Source organism: Phaseolus vulgaris, chromosome 1 (assembly GCF_051622355.1).
Source record: "Phaseolus vulgaris cultivar YP4 chromosome 1, ASM5162235v1, whole genome shotgun sequence".
Classification (NCBI taxonomy): Eukaryota; Viridiplantae; Streptophyta; class Magnoliopsida; order Fabales; family Fabaceae; genus Phaseolus; species Phaseolus vulgaris.
In genome coordinates, this window is record NC_143498.1 from 50998198 (window position 1) to 51012507 (window position 14310).

A 14310-nucleotide genomic window follows, 5' to 3' on the forward strand; every position below is an offset into this window, starting at 1 on the left:
CATATAACTTATTGATGTTAATTATGAAGAGTATGAGCTATGATTAGCGTGGCCACTGAGTATGCATGACTGAAAAGGCAATTTGACTAAACTTCCTCTTGAAATCACTCACGCTCACTAACTACTATGTTATTATATGTGATACTACTTTTTTTGCTTTGATTTCCGGATACATTCTTTTTGTTTGTTTACACTCTTGTCAGTCATCGTAATGAAGACACAAATGCCAAGGTAGTATTGGAATCTCTTCAAGTTTCTGATTAAATATATACTCATCTCATCATTCATCCTGGACCAAGTTTTATTAACTTTCCGTGGGAGACAAAACTTTGGTGCTTCTGTTAAAGCATTAGCTTCTATAAAAAGAAATACCAAATTCATCAGCTCTCACACTATTGGTTTGCTAAAATAGCGTGCTATCATCCATAAACAATTCAACTTCGCTGTTTCTTTCTTTATAGGATGTCCGATGGATACTGGGATGTCAGGTATATAAAGCTATTCAAGACCCTCCATCACTCTACTTAATGCCAGTTTATTGATTAAGGTAATGGAGCTTTTATAACCAAATCTTCTGCTTTTTTATGCAACTAGAAACTTTTTACACTAAGTATATACATATTGTGAATCATGTGGGAGGAAAGGAATGACTAGGAAATTATTTATGACAAGTTGACTGATGAATTTCAATCTCTGATTCTGAGAAATTATCCATGACCATAACAAACGGAATTGTGTGTTGATACTGTGTATTACAGACATGCAATCTTTACATTAGCAAACAACACCTCATAACCAACATATTTTGAAGTGTTTTTTTTTTATCATTTTAACTACGTCCTTTGAATTTGTGATCAGGATTAAAATAAATGATGAATGAGTTTAGAGTAAGCATTTGAAAGTCCACGTGGTGAATCAGAAACTGGTAAGAGTACGTGTTTCACACAATTAGCCACGACACTGGTGTGGGAGTAGTGGGGTTGCAAATTCAAGTTCATATACAAGCAATGAATCAGGCAATTAAATTCAAACGCCAACCGTTCCTGAATAATCACGCGACATATAGTTCAGAATTGGGGAGGAGTATAAAAAACACAACTCCTGAACAATCACAAGATAATTAGATTCAACATCATGCTATGTATTCCCTAATGGCCTAATCACTTCCCTAGTAAATAATTATATACATGCTCACATTTTTGCCCAACACATAATGTAGTGGGTCAGCAACGAGTTATGTCAAAGTCTAACACGGATTGAGGAGTGCCCTCGAGCAAGCATGAGACTGGTGGAATGGTTAGTGTCTCCAAATCTCCATATGCATTCCAACAGAAAGGGTCATGCACTATGTCTCCTTGAGCTGGAAGAAGCTCAATTTCTGAGAGTGTTAAGTTGGTGCATGGGACAGAGTCACTGCAAGAAAAACGCATAGGCGGGCTCCTTATATCATAAGTCCCCTTTATGTTTGTGTAAACAATATTTGATACAGATACTGCAGAGGTCTTGTTGGTGCAATCCTTAGTGAGGCAGTAGAATTGGTCGATTATGATGGGATTTCTTACACTAACCATATGAATATTGTTGAATGTCACTCCAGACACTGATCCTGATCCACCTTGCCAAGTCTTGATCCTAACCCCATTTTCTGTCACTTTTATAAGCGAGTCTCTCACCATAATGTTTGAAACACAGGCTCGAGAGTTGTGATTCCCCAGACTACCAATGCTGCATGAGTTATACAGACAACAGTTATGTCATAGAAGCTTTAAGCCAACATTGAAATCTATTGAAAATTACTGTGTTTAGAGTATAACTTGTTTTTTGACGAGTTTAATGATTTGTAGTTTTTAATCAATTATAAAGAATATGTTGTATTAAAAAGTATGTTATTATCCCTCTTCGATTATTTTATTTTTGACACAAAGCACCCTTCAAGCTTAAATTATAGTTTATTTATTTAATAACTTGAGATTTTGATACACTTAGTTCAAGACATGGTGTTTAGAGTCTTTGTGACAGAGTAATCTATCAAGAGTGCCATGATTGTCTCTTCTGTTCTACATTATAAAAAATCAAAACAGCGGACTGAAGCAAAAGTTAAGCGAGTATTTGGCTTATTTTATGTTTTAGAGGAACAATGATTTTCCAGATATCATAGTTACCCGCTAGATGAGGAGATTAAAACCTTTTCTGAAAGTAAATAGTAGTTACCTAATTCCATGACCAGGGCCACATGTAATGTTCTTAATATCGACATCATTGCAGCCGGATCCAATGGAAACACAATCATCACCTGTAGAAGATTATTCACCAAACAACATTAATAATGCCTTTTGATGCAAAAGCAGTGAAGAATTAGAAGAGTTTTTCGTTCCTAACCATTAGAAATAACAGAATTGTATATCTTCACGTCATTTGTATTTTCTATGTGAATTCCATCAGTATTGGGGCTAAGTTTTGGAGCTGTTATGTAGATTGATTCAATGTGGACGTTTTTGCAGCCATCAAATCTGAAATGGAACTGGGGGCTGTTCTTTACCCTTAGTCCTTGCACAGTTAAGTTGGAGCTCATAAAAAACCTTATGGCCTGCGTCATGCAGAATTACGCTCAATCACAATGCAAACTATACAGATAGAAGATGCAAATAGAAAAAAAAGGGCATGAAAGCTCACAATTGGGCTATCACAGGGTCCAGGGAGTGTTGTCCCATTAGGTCCCTGAGGCATTTATTGGTAGGGAACATGGAGTTAGAGGCTGCTTGAAGGACCCAAATTGTTGAACAAATAAAGCAAACATTCAAATTCATTAGTACCTTGTGAGGCTTACAGGGAAGGTCCCACCATTTTTCTCCTCTCCCATCTATTAAACCACTTCCTTCCATTGACATTCCATTGATTCTATAAAACACCAACCATTGGTGCCTACTGTTGTTCTTTGGCCAAGATTCGGGTCCATCAGGTGGCATAAGAGTGCCATCAACCTTATCCATATATTTGAGCCAGAAAAGTCCATTAGTAAACTTTAACCTTAAAAAATGTAAGAAGAGAAGGGCCAAAAGTTGCAAAAATAAGTATACATTACCTTCAACACCATGAGACTTTGACAAGGACCAGTGAAGATAGTGGACTGAATGAGGAAAGAGAAACCTTGAGGTACAAGAATAGCATTAACTGCTGATTCACTTTGGCAAGCAGTGTCCCATGCCATCTTAAATGACTCTGTATCATCTGTTTTTCCATCTCCTATTGCTCCAAATGTTCGTACATCCAAAACGCCAGAAGCATTGTTATTGTTCTCATTATGAGGAGGGCTAGGAGGTGCAGGATTTGAATGTTTAGAAGACTTATGAGAATGTGAGTGCTTGTGTTTTGTATGAGAATGATGCCTAGCTTGGACCAGAAGACATAAAGTAAGGAAAAATATAGACAATGCTAGTGGTAAAATAGGAGAATGCTTCATTCTGAAAAACTTTATCTGGGAGTGAAAAAAACAAAGAAAAGAAGGGGAAAAATAACTAGGAAAGTGAAGAAATCCTGAGACCAATTGGCTTAGTCACGCACTGCAAACAGCAAGGAGAATGTAATTGTGTGACTGAGTTATTAGAGCCTGGGTTTTGGGGAGTAGAAATAAAGCAGTGTGTCTAGTTTGGTACCACAAGTGAGCACTAGAGCACAAGTTGCAATAAGTTTAACTGAGTTTGGCCTTTGGAGTGCATGCAGAATCGAAAAGCTTAAGTTACTATATATAATAGCAAATCATAGTGGAAGGTCTGCTAAAGTTTCATCTTCACGTTACCAATTTTTATAATGGCTTTCATAGTGAGAAACGACAAATAACTCATAGCATTGGCCTTCCTTTAAGAATGTGGAGTCTGCATATGACTGTTCTGAAAAGAACCGAAACGGAATAACGAGATATCAGATTAGTGGGTAGTCGATAAGCCTCCCATGTTCTTCCCATAACATAACTGCCACTTTCTTTTCCCCCCCAGATTTTCTTAATATAATTAATGAATCAATTACACATATACACGTATGTTAAAGTTAGATCACAAAAATTAAACCCTTGCTTCTTATATACAAACAACCTCTTGTAAACACTCATAGAAAAACAATTTGTAACCACCGAGACATGGTTGTTCTGGTTTAACAAGGATCTCAATTTCGAGTTCTCGAGAGTAGTTGTCTATGTATGTATGCATGCATTCATCCTTGTTTTATTATTAAACAAGCATAAACGGTTGCAGACGAAGTGTGTATACAATAAATGATTTAGTTCTACAAATGTTCAAGTGACCAACCCAACAAGTTAGAAACATTAATGAAGGATTACATTTCATTTGGTTGCAATCTCAAAAGTGAATTATGCCAAAGGATGCTAAACACTGATGTCTATACTCTATACATGGTGCTAGTCGCTAGATTGAAAAAAATGAATACTCTGTTAAAATCCCAACGTCAATATAATGTAAAGAATAGCAAAGAAGACAAGAAGCATGGGGCCAACGAACTTTATCCCAGGATGGTTTTAAAATACACGAATGCAGTTTTGCGAGTAAATAGTTAAGCTTTGTTTACATAATAATTAAAATATGAATCCTGTTAGAGTATCTAAGAACACAAGTTGAAGAATACATAATACATTAGTAATATGATATGTTAGTTGTGAGAATGTGTCACTTTAATTCTTTAACCAGAAATTCACGATGTGAATACACAATATTTTATGTCTGAAACGTCCATCACTATGGAGATGAAAATTCATCTTTCTGCTTTTCTTCCACTCTATAAGAGCTAGAATGTTCCCAGTTTCTTTCTTTGGCAGCCCAAATGGTGACACTAATTCGGGTCAGGGTTTCTCAATTCCTTGTGCTACTGATAGCCAATTATGGCACTTTGGTATTTTTGTCAGTAATGCTCTCAAGTGGAAACTCATATGTGTTATTTTCAAAAAAAAAATTATTAAGAAGTGCATTTTAATTCATATGAACTAATTTAGCTCAATTTTATAAAATTGTTTATAAAATAAAATTTGTATTTATTTATATATTACGAAATATTGTAAATTTTATTGCAGTTAGAATCTCAACACTTTAATTTTTGTTTTATTTAATTCATTTGAGTTGCAACAACAGTTCTTTTTTTCCACATTTCGGCGTGGGAATGGCCCCTTTTTTCATTATGATGAGACACCACATTCAGTGGATCGTAATTCCAAACCACCAATGATAATCCATAAACTGCGTTTAGCATGCAAAAAGTTAATTGCTAAAACCCAATCCAATTCTTCAATAGTTTTTGCTTTGAAAGCCGAAAGACAAAAGTGGATAGCCAAAAAGGCTACGTTGTGCTGCACTCAACCAATCTTAATTTCTTAATCCAAATATAACTACAAAAAAAAACCATTATTTTCACTACATTAGTTACTATAAGTTAAATTTTGTAATGTTTTTTTGTGAATTTTAATTTATTTAATGAATTATTTTTTCTTTTTTAATTTTTAATCACTTTTAACTAATATAAAAGTGTGTTAAAATATATGTAATATATATATATATATATATATTTATTCATATGTATGAAGAGCATTCTCCTCATAAACCGTTTTTTTTACACAATTACATTTATTTTTCCATTTTATTCTTGTATCTATTTTTTATTTTATTTATACCTATGTATAGAGAGGATGATCCTCGTAACTGACTTTTTAGTGTACATATTTACTTTTTTATTTTATTCTTATGTCAATATGTTATTTATTATTTTATAAATATATAATACGAGGTTTTTTGTCATTTTATTATTATCCTGGACATTTCTGTGATTTTATTTTTTTAATATTTACTTTTATGTTTATAATTATATCTTCTAATAACCAAATTTATCTTCCTTTATAACTTCTCACTCCCCTCTCTATCAACAACTTTTCACTTTCCTCTCTATAAAAAAAATTTCTCACTTCTCTCTCTGTTAATTGTGTTATTGTTATTGAAACTTATCAGTTACAATATTAAGGTATCTCAAGTCTCACTCATTTCCTTCACATCCTTTTATTTTCTCTGCTTCCATTCTCACTTTTTTTCTTTTCTCTTTTCTTATCCTCGTTTTCTTTTTCCTAATTTTTCATAAGACACTACAACTATAAACTCAACCATGTTTTATTTTTTGTGTTTCAAATTTGTAAAGATTCGGAGAGAAATTTAAGCTTATTTACGTGTTTTTAGTTTTATTCTCAGACTTATTAGATACAAATATGTAAATTAATTAAGACGATAAAAAAATCTAGAAAAAAAACACAAGGACAAAGATAAAAACAAAATATATGTTATGTAATAAATAAGCAAATTTTAATATTAAATATAACTATATATAAATATAAAAATAAAAAATACAAATATATAAAGAGAGAGGGAGGGAGACAGTATATTGCTAGCAACCATCTAAATAAAATATGATTGAAAATATATAAATTTAAACAAATATTCTATTTATATACAAATACATGTGTCATGTCAAGTCATAATATTATCTTTTATCGCTTTAAAATGTATTAATTTAAATAGGTATTTTAATACGTATACTGGTTATATTCTATTCTATCAATTTTTTATTAATTTGGTTTAAAAGTTAAGAAATTAATTATTTTTATCCGCACAATAAAATTGTGTATACCATTTGGTATCCCCTACCTATGAACCCTGAGCAATTGGTCACTCCATACAATAGAAGTTTCTATTAGAAATTTCAACTTTATAATATTCATTTTTTAAAATAAAATAAATTAGGAAAAATGCGTCCTAAAAATTGGTGCTCAAGAAAAATTTGTAGCCACCACTCACGATGTTCCGTAATCAATTTGTTGACGAGCATGCGTCTGGCTCAATGCTCACTGTACGAATTCTTAAACATGTCTATCTAAAATAAATGGCTTTTGAAGATTTCGTTTGAGAGAAAAAAAAAAGAGAAGATTAATAATGAGGTGACAATTTAAATTAATTAAAATTAAAAGAGTTCATTTCCTAAATATATTGTTAACATAAAATTATGATCAGAAAAAAATTAGTATTTAGAATTTAGGTTACCATTTTACCATTTCATTTCTATATTACAAAATAAATATATATATTATTAAAAATTATTAAATAAAAATTAATTTAAAAAATTAAAAATAATTAGTTATTATAATGACTAAATTATATACTATTTTAAAAAAAAAATTATTAATTTTTAAATTAATTTTTATTATTATAAATAATTTTTAAATTGATATCTAATTACCTACTAAAGTTTTAAATACTAATTTTAGAATCTAAATAATTAGTTGTTAAAATTTAGGTAGCTAATTATATACCAATTTAGAAACTAATAACTAATTTAACTAATTTTTTTATCTTTAAAATTAGTTTTTATTTAATAATTTTATTATAGTGATATAAACTAATTACACTTATTTATAAGATTTTTATTTTTATTTTTTTTCATTTGTGCATTACAATAAATGTGTACTTATTACAATAAATGTGTACTTGTAAACTAAGTAAATATTATGCTAAGGATATAAATAAAAAAAAGTAATGTTTTAAAATTTGAAAATGATAATTAGATAAAAATTAAAGTAATTTAAAATACGACACTTAAAAAAAAAGAACTTAGAGAATATAGAAAGTCAATTTTTTTTATTATTTTAAGTAAAAAAAGTGTTGTATTTGGAGAAGGGGTTTGGAATTTTGATAAATAAAAATGTTTAAATAATGAGATTTGGAATTTTTAATTGGAAACAACTTATTGGGATATAAATTTAAGTACGAGATTTCACTGTAAAGAAACATGAATGGTTGAAATTAAATTTTTGAGCGATCAAGAGTATAAATTTATGTTTGGTACGAGATAGTAAAGTAATATGAATGGTTGAAATTAAATCTTTGAGCATAAAAGGTACAAATTTATGTTTGGTAAGAGACAGTGATTGTTAGTGACTTTTAAAAGTGTTGGAGAAATTAATATCCGACAAGTCATGTTCGTGAATACACACAATTAAAGACTAAAATCGCCTCAATAAAATTTCTAGAATAACAAGAAGAAAAGGTCAAAGTTTAATTTTGAAGTTTCTTACATTGCTCACTTGCCTTATGTTAAAAACCCAAAAAAATATAGGGTATTCGTAAACATTCTCCATTTAAACAATTAAAAAAAATGAATAAAAGAAGGAAACATATAATAATATTAGTCATTTTCACATAACATTCAAGTCTATGCATCCAATGGTGTGAAAAATACTCCATATATTTTCTACAACATTTGTTCACTTTTAGAAAAGAAAAAATCTTAAAAATTATATCAATAATAATGTTTAAAAGTTAAGGAATCAAATTATTACAAAATCTAACGCAACTCCATTAAACCGGCTCATTAGTGAGATTTGCACTCACTTATATACAATGAAATGTCATAATCTCTAGTCGATGTGAGATCTCCAACACCCCCTTTATGCTGAGGATGACAGCTCGTGCGTAGGATAACATATTATGAGTGGTCCGATAACGGCCCGATAGCGGATGACACGATAGGCCCCAACAAACACTTGTAAGGATAAACTTTAAATGGCTCTGATATCATATTACAAAGTAGACTTTAAACCTAACTGAACCCCTATAAAACCGACTCATAGAATAAGATTTGTACCCACTTATATATAATAAAATGTCTTAATTAATCTGTATAGGGATCTCTAACACAAATTAAAATTTTCTATTGGGTTTTCTTCATCGATATATTGGCCTCCTTATCTCTTATAAATTTAGGAAAGTGGTTATATCAAGATAGTGCAAAAGAAGCAAAGCAGGAGAATGTCGAAAGAAAGGTATAGAAGGAGTTTCACTATTCCTTACGTTATCTCTCTGTAGACCATCTGTGCTTAATAAATTTGTCTGATCTTTAGGTTGCAGGGTAAGGTGGCTATTGTCACCGGTGGAGCCACCGGAATAGGAGAGGAAGCAGTGAGGATATTCGTTGAAAACGGAGCATCAGTAGTTATAGCAGACATAAAGGACGAATTAGGTCACAGTTTGGCAAGTTCATTAGGCTCAGAGAAGGTGAGTTATCGGCACTGTGATGTGAGAAACGAGAATGAAGTTGCGGAAACGGTGGCTTTCACAGTAGAGAAATATAGGAGCTTAGACATCATGTTCAACAATGTTGGTATCGCAGGATCTTATACAACCATACTAGATTTGGATCTTACCGAATATGATAACACCATGGCCGTGAATATTCGCGGTGCAGTAGCATTTATCAAGCACGCGGCACGTGTCATGGTGGAAAGGAAGATACGTGGATCCATAATCTGCACAGTAAGTATTGCTGGCTCCAACGCCGGAGCCGCGGGTCATGAATACACCGTATCCAAACACGGTCTTCTTGGGCTTGTTCGGTCGGCGTGTGGCGAGCTTGGAGCCTACGGGATAAGAGTGAATTCCATTTCGCCTTATGCAATTGCCACACCTCTTACTTGCGACGCACTCGAGGTGGGAGTTGCTGAAGTTGAAGCTGCAGCACACGGTTCTGCAAATTTGGAGGGAATTACGTTGAAGGCTAATCATATTGCAGAAGCTGCTCTGTTTCTTGCCTCTGATGAATCGCTTTATGTCAGTGGCCACAACTTGGTCGTCGATGGAGGTTTCTCCGTCGTTAACCGCTGGCTTCCTAGGATTCAAAAGTAAATTATCACAAAAAAACAGAGCAAGAAACAGAGCACCTTCCTCAATATCATTAGTCTTCGATGTCTTGCCAACGGAGTCCAAATGTTTTTATATGATCTTCTTCATTTCGTGTGTTGAACATCTTCTGCAACTTTAAATTCTCATTCCATGTGTTGAACTACTTCAGTGGCCATATGTGTTTAAAATTTACTTGTTTCAATATGCCATTTTTTATTACATTATAGAATATTAATCTTTACTTACTTTTAATAATGAGAGCACAAATTAAAGACAAAGTGTAGAAAAATAATCATTAAATAACCATATAATAATAAAAATGATATAAATGTAGAATTAATGAGTTAAAGAAAGTTTATATATATATATATAAACTATAAATTAGAAAGAAAAAATAAACTTTGTGTCAAAGAAGAATAGTTTACATAAAGTAATATAAATTAAAAGTATTTTGGCAATAGATTAGTAAGTGTCATAAATTGACTATTGACTTCTAATAATACTTTGTCAACCACTAAAAATCACTAAAAGTTAATTCTATTAGTTACAATCATACGAACATGTATTTAAAAAGAAAACACTCAAGTCCAAAGTTAGTTCATATTTAAAAATTTTGAGTCTTAATATAAATTCAAAGCTACTTGAAAAAAATTAAAAAGAAAAAAGCGTAGTATCTTCAGTTTCCAAAATCCCATTAAAAAATCCCAAAAGATTCGAATTTAAACATAATACTTCACATCCAAATATATGTAAATTTAAATAATCAATCACAAAAGATATAACCAGAATAACTACATCTACTGACTTAAACTATTTTTGGGCTCAAGATAACCCCTTTTTACTCTTATACTAATTTTCGATTAGTAAATAATTAGAAAGTAAACTCTACAATTAATGTTAGGGAAATTTTAATACCAAAAATGTATTATTTTTTTTTTGTTAACTACTTCCTCCCTTATCTTCATGTTTCGATGAGCTGTCATTTGATTTATGTAGGTCCTCAGTTTATTGATAATGTGGTTCAGTAAATTCTACAAAAATTAATATTTTTGTAACGAAATAATTGTTAAAAATTAAAAGAAATAAACATGATGAATGTGTGATGAGATCCACTTGGCTTTGCTTCCTTTTTAAGCTAAACAAATATGGTTGCTTATTATAAAGTCTGTTAAATTTCAAACTAAAAATCTGTTCGAAATCACGTGTGAAGAAAAATAGAAAAGAACTTTCCCATTGGATTAAAATAAAATATATGTTAATTCTTATATTATAACACAAAATATTTTATTTTTTATTCAAATTTTAAATTGCTTCTAATATACAAATAATTAGATAGTTTATTTGTTTTTTAAATTCATCAAGTTACACTTCATCAATCTATTATAAATCTATACCTATATATATAGAGGGGATTCCCTCTTAACTGCTCTTAATTTTTTTTCCTATTTTATCCTTGTATTAATATTTAATTTTATTATTGTATTATGATCATTGTGTCATTTCTTATTCTCCTCTTAACTGCTTTTAATTTTTTTTTTTCATTTTATCCTTACTTAATAATTTATTGTATTAATTTATTTTGGTTATTTAGACATTTTATAATTTCAAAAATTAATAAAATATTTTTTTAATTTATTTTATTTGTTATTATCTAACTGGAGAGTGGAGAGAATGGGAGGGTGGAGAGATTGATTAGTTACTTTTCTGTTTTAAAGATTTTCTTCACTAATAAATAAAAAATTAAATATATTTGTAATATTTTGTGGACCAGTAGGAGGGTGGAAATTTTGTACGTTACTTCTCTGATTTCATTTTATCCTTACTTAATAATTTATTGTATTAATTTATTTTGGTTATTTGGACATTTTATAATTGCAAAAATTAATAAAATAATTTTAAAATTTAAAATTTATTTTATTTGTTATTATTTAACTGGAGAGTGGAGAGAGTGGAGAGATTGATTAGTTACTTTTCTGTTTTAAAGATCTTCTTTTCTATTAAATAAAAAAAATTAATTACTCTTTAACTTCGCTAGTAGTTATAATGAACATTACATCTATATTCAAAATAATAATGATAAAAAAAAACTAATAATTTAAAAAAATTACAATCATTTCATATAAAAATAATTTATTTTCAATCATTTTTATACTATTACCTCAACCGTCTAATTAGATAAAGACAAAAAAAAACAAATATAATTAACTCATTAATATACTATCATTTGGATGGGTAGTTAACACTTAAAATAAGAGTTTGAATAAATTATAATTATTATTTGGTTGAAATGGAACAAAGAGGAGTTGATAATTGAATATCTAGAAAAGTTTCTTGATAAGATATCGCTTCATGTGGTTCACTTTCACTTGGTTAGGTTAGAAAGAACAACTAGGACTTGGTAAAGTTTAATGGCTACAAATACAACTAACAAAAAACTTAATGGACTCACTGTAACTTTCTTATCTTTTACTTTATCTCACTATTTTTTTCTTACTTTTCATAATATTTAGAAATACAAATATTTGGAAGAAATTTGAGTATTTCACAATTAACTTTAATACTACTAAACCGAAAATGACATTATTTTATTCACTCTATTCCATGGTTTTTCTATTTTATTTACGTCACTTTTTTTATCAGAAAGAAATAATAATGTGGTAGTCCAACTCATTTTATTTATTTATTCATTTTATTTACCTTACATTATTTATTATATCTTATTATTCGTCTCCTCTATACATCCAAAACACATTCTTATCCCTCTATCTTACTATGACCCTACAGCTCAGACACAACACCATGGAAAACGTGATTGGTTTATCTTTTGTAAAAGTAACACGATTTTTTTCATTGGAAAATATTTCTTTCACTCTTTCTTCATCTTTGTTTCCTACAGTTTTCTAGGGAAATTTTACAGTAATAAATCTTATATATAAGACTGAGCAGAAGTTTCAAGTCCACTTTGCACACAAGCAAGGAGAAGCCATATTATATAATGTCCAAGCAAAGGTATGGCTCTCAATATTCTTTTCATTACCCTATTGAAGGTATAGTTTCAATCAATTTCCTAGATTGCATGAATTTAAACTTCTAAGAATCTGTGATTTGATTTATCACCAATACATAAAGTGATTAGACAGGGTAGAAAATCACATATTTTCAAAAGTTATAAAATATTAATTATGTCACCTGAAGATTAATTAACGAGAACACGTGGGTGAGTAATTTTTAATAAATTGATATGATCCTTAGGTTGCAGAGTAAGGTGGCTATAGTCACCGGCGGAGCTGGCGGAATAGGAGCAGAAGCGGTGAGGATATTCATCGAAAACGGAGCGTCGGTGGTCATAGCAGACGTGAAGGACGAATTAGGTCAAAAGTATGCTAGTTCATTTGGTTCAGAGAAAGTGAGTTACCGCCACTGTGACGTGAGGAACGAGAAGCACGTTGAAGAAACAGTAGCTTTCGCGGTGGAGAAATACGGCAGCTTAGACATCTTGTTCAGCAACGCCGGCATCGCGGGTCCTTTGTCGAGCATTCTTGCCTTCGATCTCAACGAATTTGACAACACCGTGGTCGTGAATCTTCGCGGTGCAGCAGCATTCATCAAGCACGCGGCGCGTGTGATGGTGGAAAGGAAGACGCGTGGATCAATAATCTGCACGGCTAGCGTGGCCGGTTCCGTCGCCGGATGCGCGGGTCATGATTACACCGCATCCAAACACGCCCTTGTCGGGCTTGTTCGGTCGACGTGTAGCGAGCTCGGAGCTTACGGCATAAGAGTGAACTCCATTTCACCTTATGCAGTTGCGACGCCTCTTACTTGTGAAGCCTTGGATATGAAGGATAGTGAAGTTGAAGCTGCAGGGCATGCGTTAGCGAACTTGCATGGAATCACTTTGAAGGCTAGTCACATTGCAGAAGCTGCTCTGTTTCTTGCTTCTGATGAATCGGCTTATATGAGTGGACACAACTTGATCGTCGACGGAGGTTTCTCCGTCGTTAATCGCGGTCTTCCATGTATTAAAAATTAAATTATCATGCTATGATGATGCAATGATGATGAGCAGCCACTATCAAAATAAATATTTTGATACACTCTCGTATCATTATATATTAAATACTTTATTATTGATAAAAAGCTATTCAGTAAGTTGTTTAAAGAAAAATGGTTGCCATTACATATTTTTCTATAGAATATATCTTGGTGTTCATAGTTCACTTAAGTTTTTAAGGATTGTGTTCCGAGTTAGATTTCTCTATTTTTAATAAAATAAATTTGTGTTGAAATATGTTTGATTTTAGTTTCTTAATGTAAATTAGTTGTTTAGATCTTTATATATAAAAATATGTTCTTTTAATCAGTAAACAATAAATAATATAAATATAAAAAAATAAAATAAAAAGGTGTCTCAATCCTTATATGAAATAATTTAAATAACATTTTTAAGCATCTTGCTTGAAAACAAACCTATCAAACAAAACACAAACATCTTTTACCATCACTGGCTTCATGCAAAACAAATAACGTTAAACGACTTTACATAAAAAAGGAATTGTGTATCTTAAACAAGAAAAATCAAAAACTAAAGTAT

The 14310-nt window shown here is 31.1% G+C and overlaps 3 protein-coding genes across 3 annotated transcripts; 2 read left to right on the plus strand and 1 right to left on the minus strand.

Annotated features, from left to right (window-relative positions):
• Positions 1-999: 999 nt before the first annotated feature.
• LOC137814808 (polygalacturonase At1g48100) lies at positions 1000-4260 on the minus strand. Its single transcript, XM_068617719.1, has 6 exons — positions 3083-4260; positions 2814-2981; positions 2674-2718; positions 2380-2587; positions 2212-2293; positions 1000-1725 (listed from the first exon to the last, which is right to left on the minus strand). The coding sequence occupies exons 1-6, from the start codon at positions 3458-3460 to the stop codon at positions 1224-1226; spliced, it is 1383 nt and encodes a 460-aa protein (XP_068473820.1). The 5' UTR covers positions 3461-4260; the 3' UTR covers positions 1000-1223.
• A 4462-nt stretch (positions 4261-8722) lies between these two features.
• Positions 8723-9918, plus strand: LOC137814816 (short-chain dehydrogenase reductase 3b). The gene is made up of 2 exons (XM_068617733.1): positions 8723-8860; positions 8939-9918. Exons 1-2 carry the CDS (start codon positions 8847-8849, stop codon positions 9717-9719), a joined length of 795 nt encoding a protein of 264 aa, XP_068473834.1. The 5' UTR covers positions 8723-8846; the 3' UTR covers positions 9720-9918.
• A 2581-nt stretch (positions 9919-12499) lies between these two features.
• On the plus strand, positions 12500-13884 carry LOC137814817 (short-chain dehydrogenase reductase 3b). The gene is made up of 2 exons (XM_068617734.1): positions 12500-12725; positions 12969-13884. The coding sequence occupies exons 1-2, from the start codon at positions 12712-12714 to the stop codon at positions 13747-13749; spliced, it is 795 nt and encodes a 264-aa protein (XP_068473835.1). The 5' UTR covers positions 12500-12711; the 3' UTR covers positions 13750-13884.
• The last annotated feature ends 426 nt before the right edge of the window (positions 13885-14310 follow it).

Coding starts and splice junctions, on each gene's coding strand:
- LOC137814808 (XM_068617719.1), bottom strand. CDS start 3,460: ATGAAGCATTCTCCTATTTTACCACTAGCATTGTCTATATTTTTCCTT. Junction 2,982..3,082: donor AAAGTCTCATGGTGTTGAAG/GTAATGTATACT, acceptor TATATGGATAAG/GTTGATGGCACTCTTATGCC. Junction 1,726..2,211: donor GGCCCTGGTCATGGAATTAG/GTAACTACTATT, acceptor TAACTCATGCAG/CATTGGTAGTCTGGGGAATC.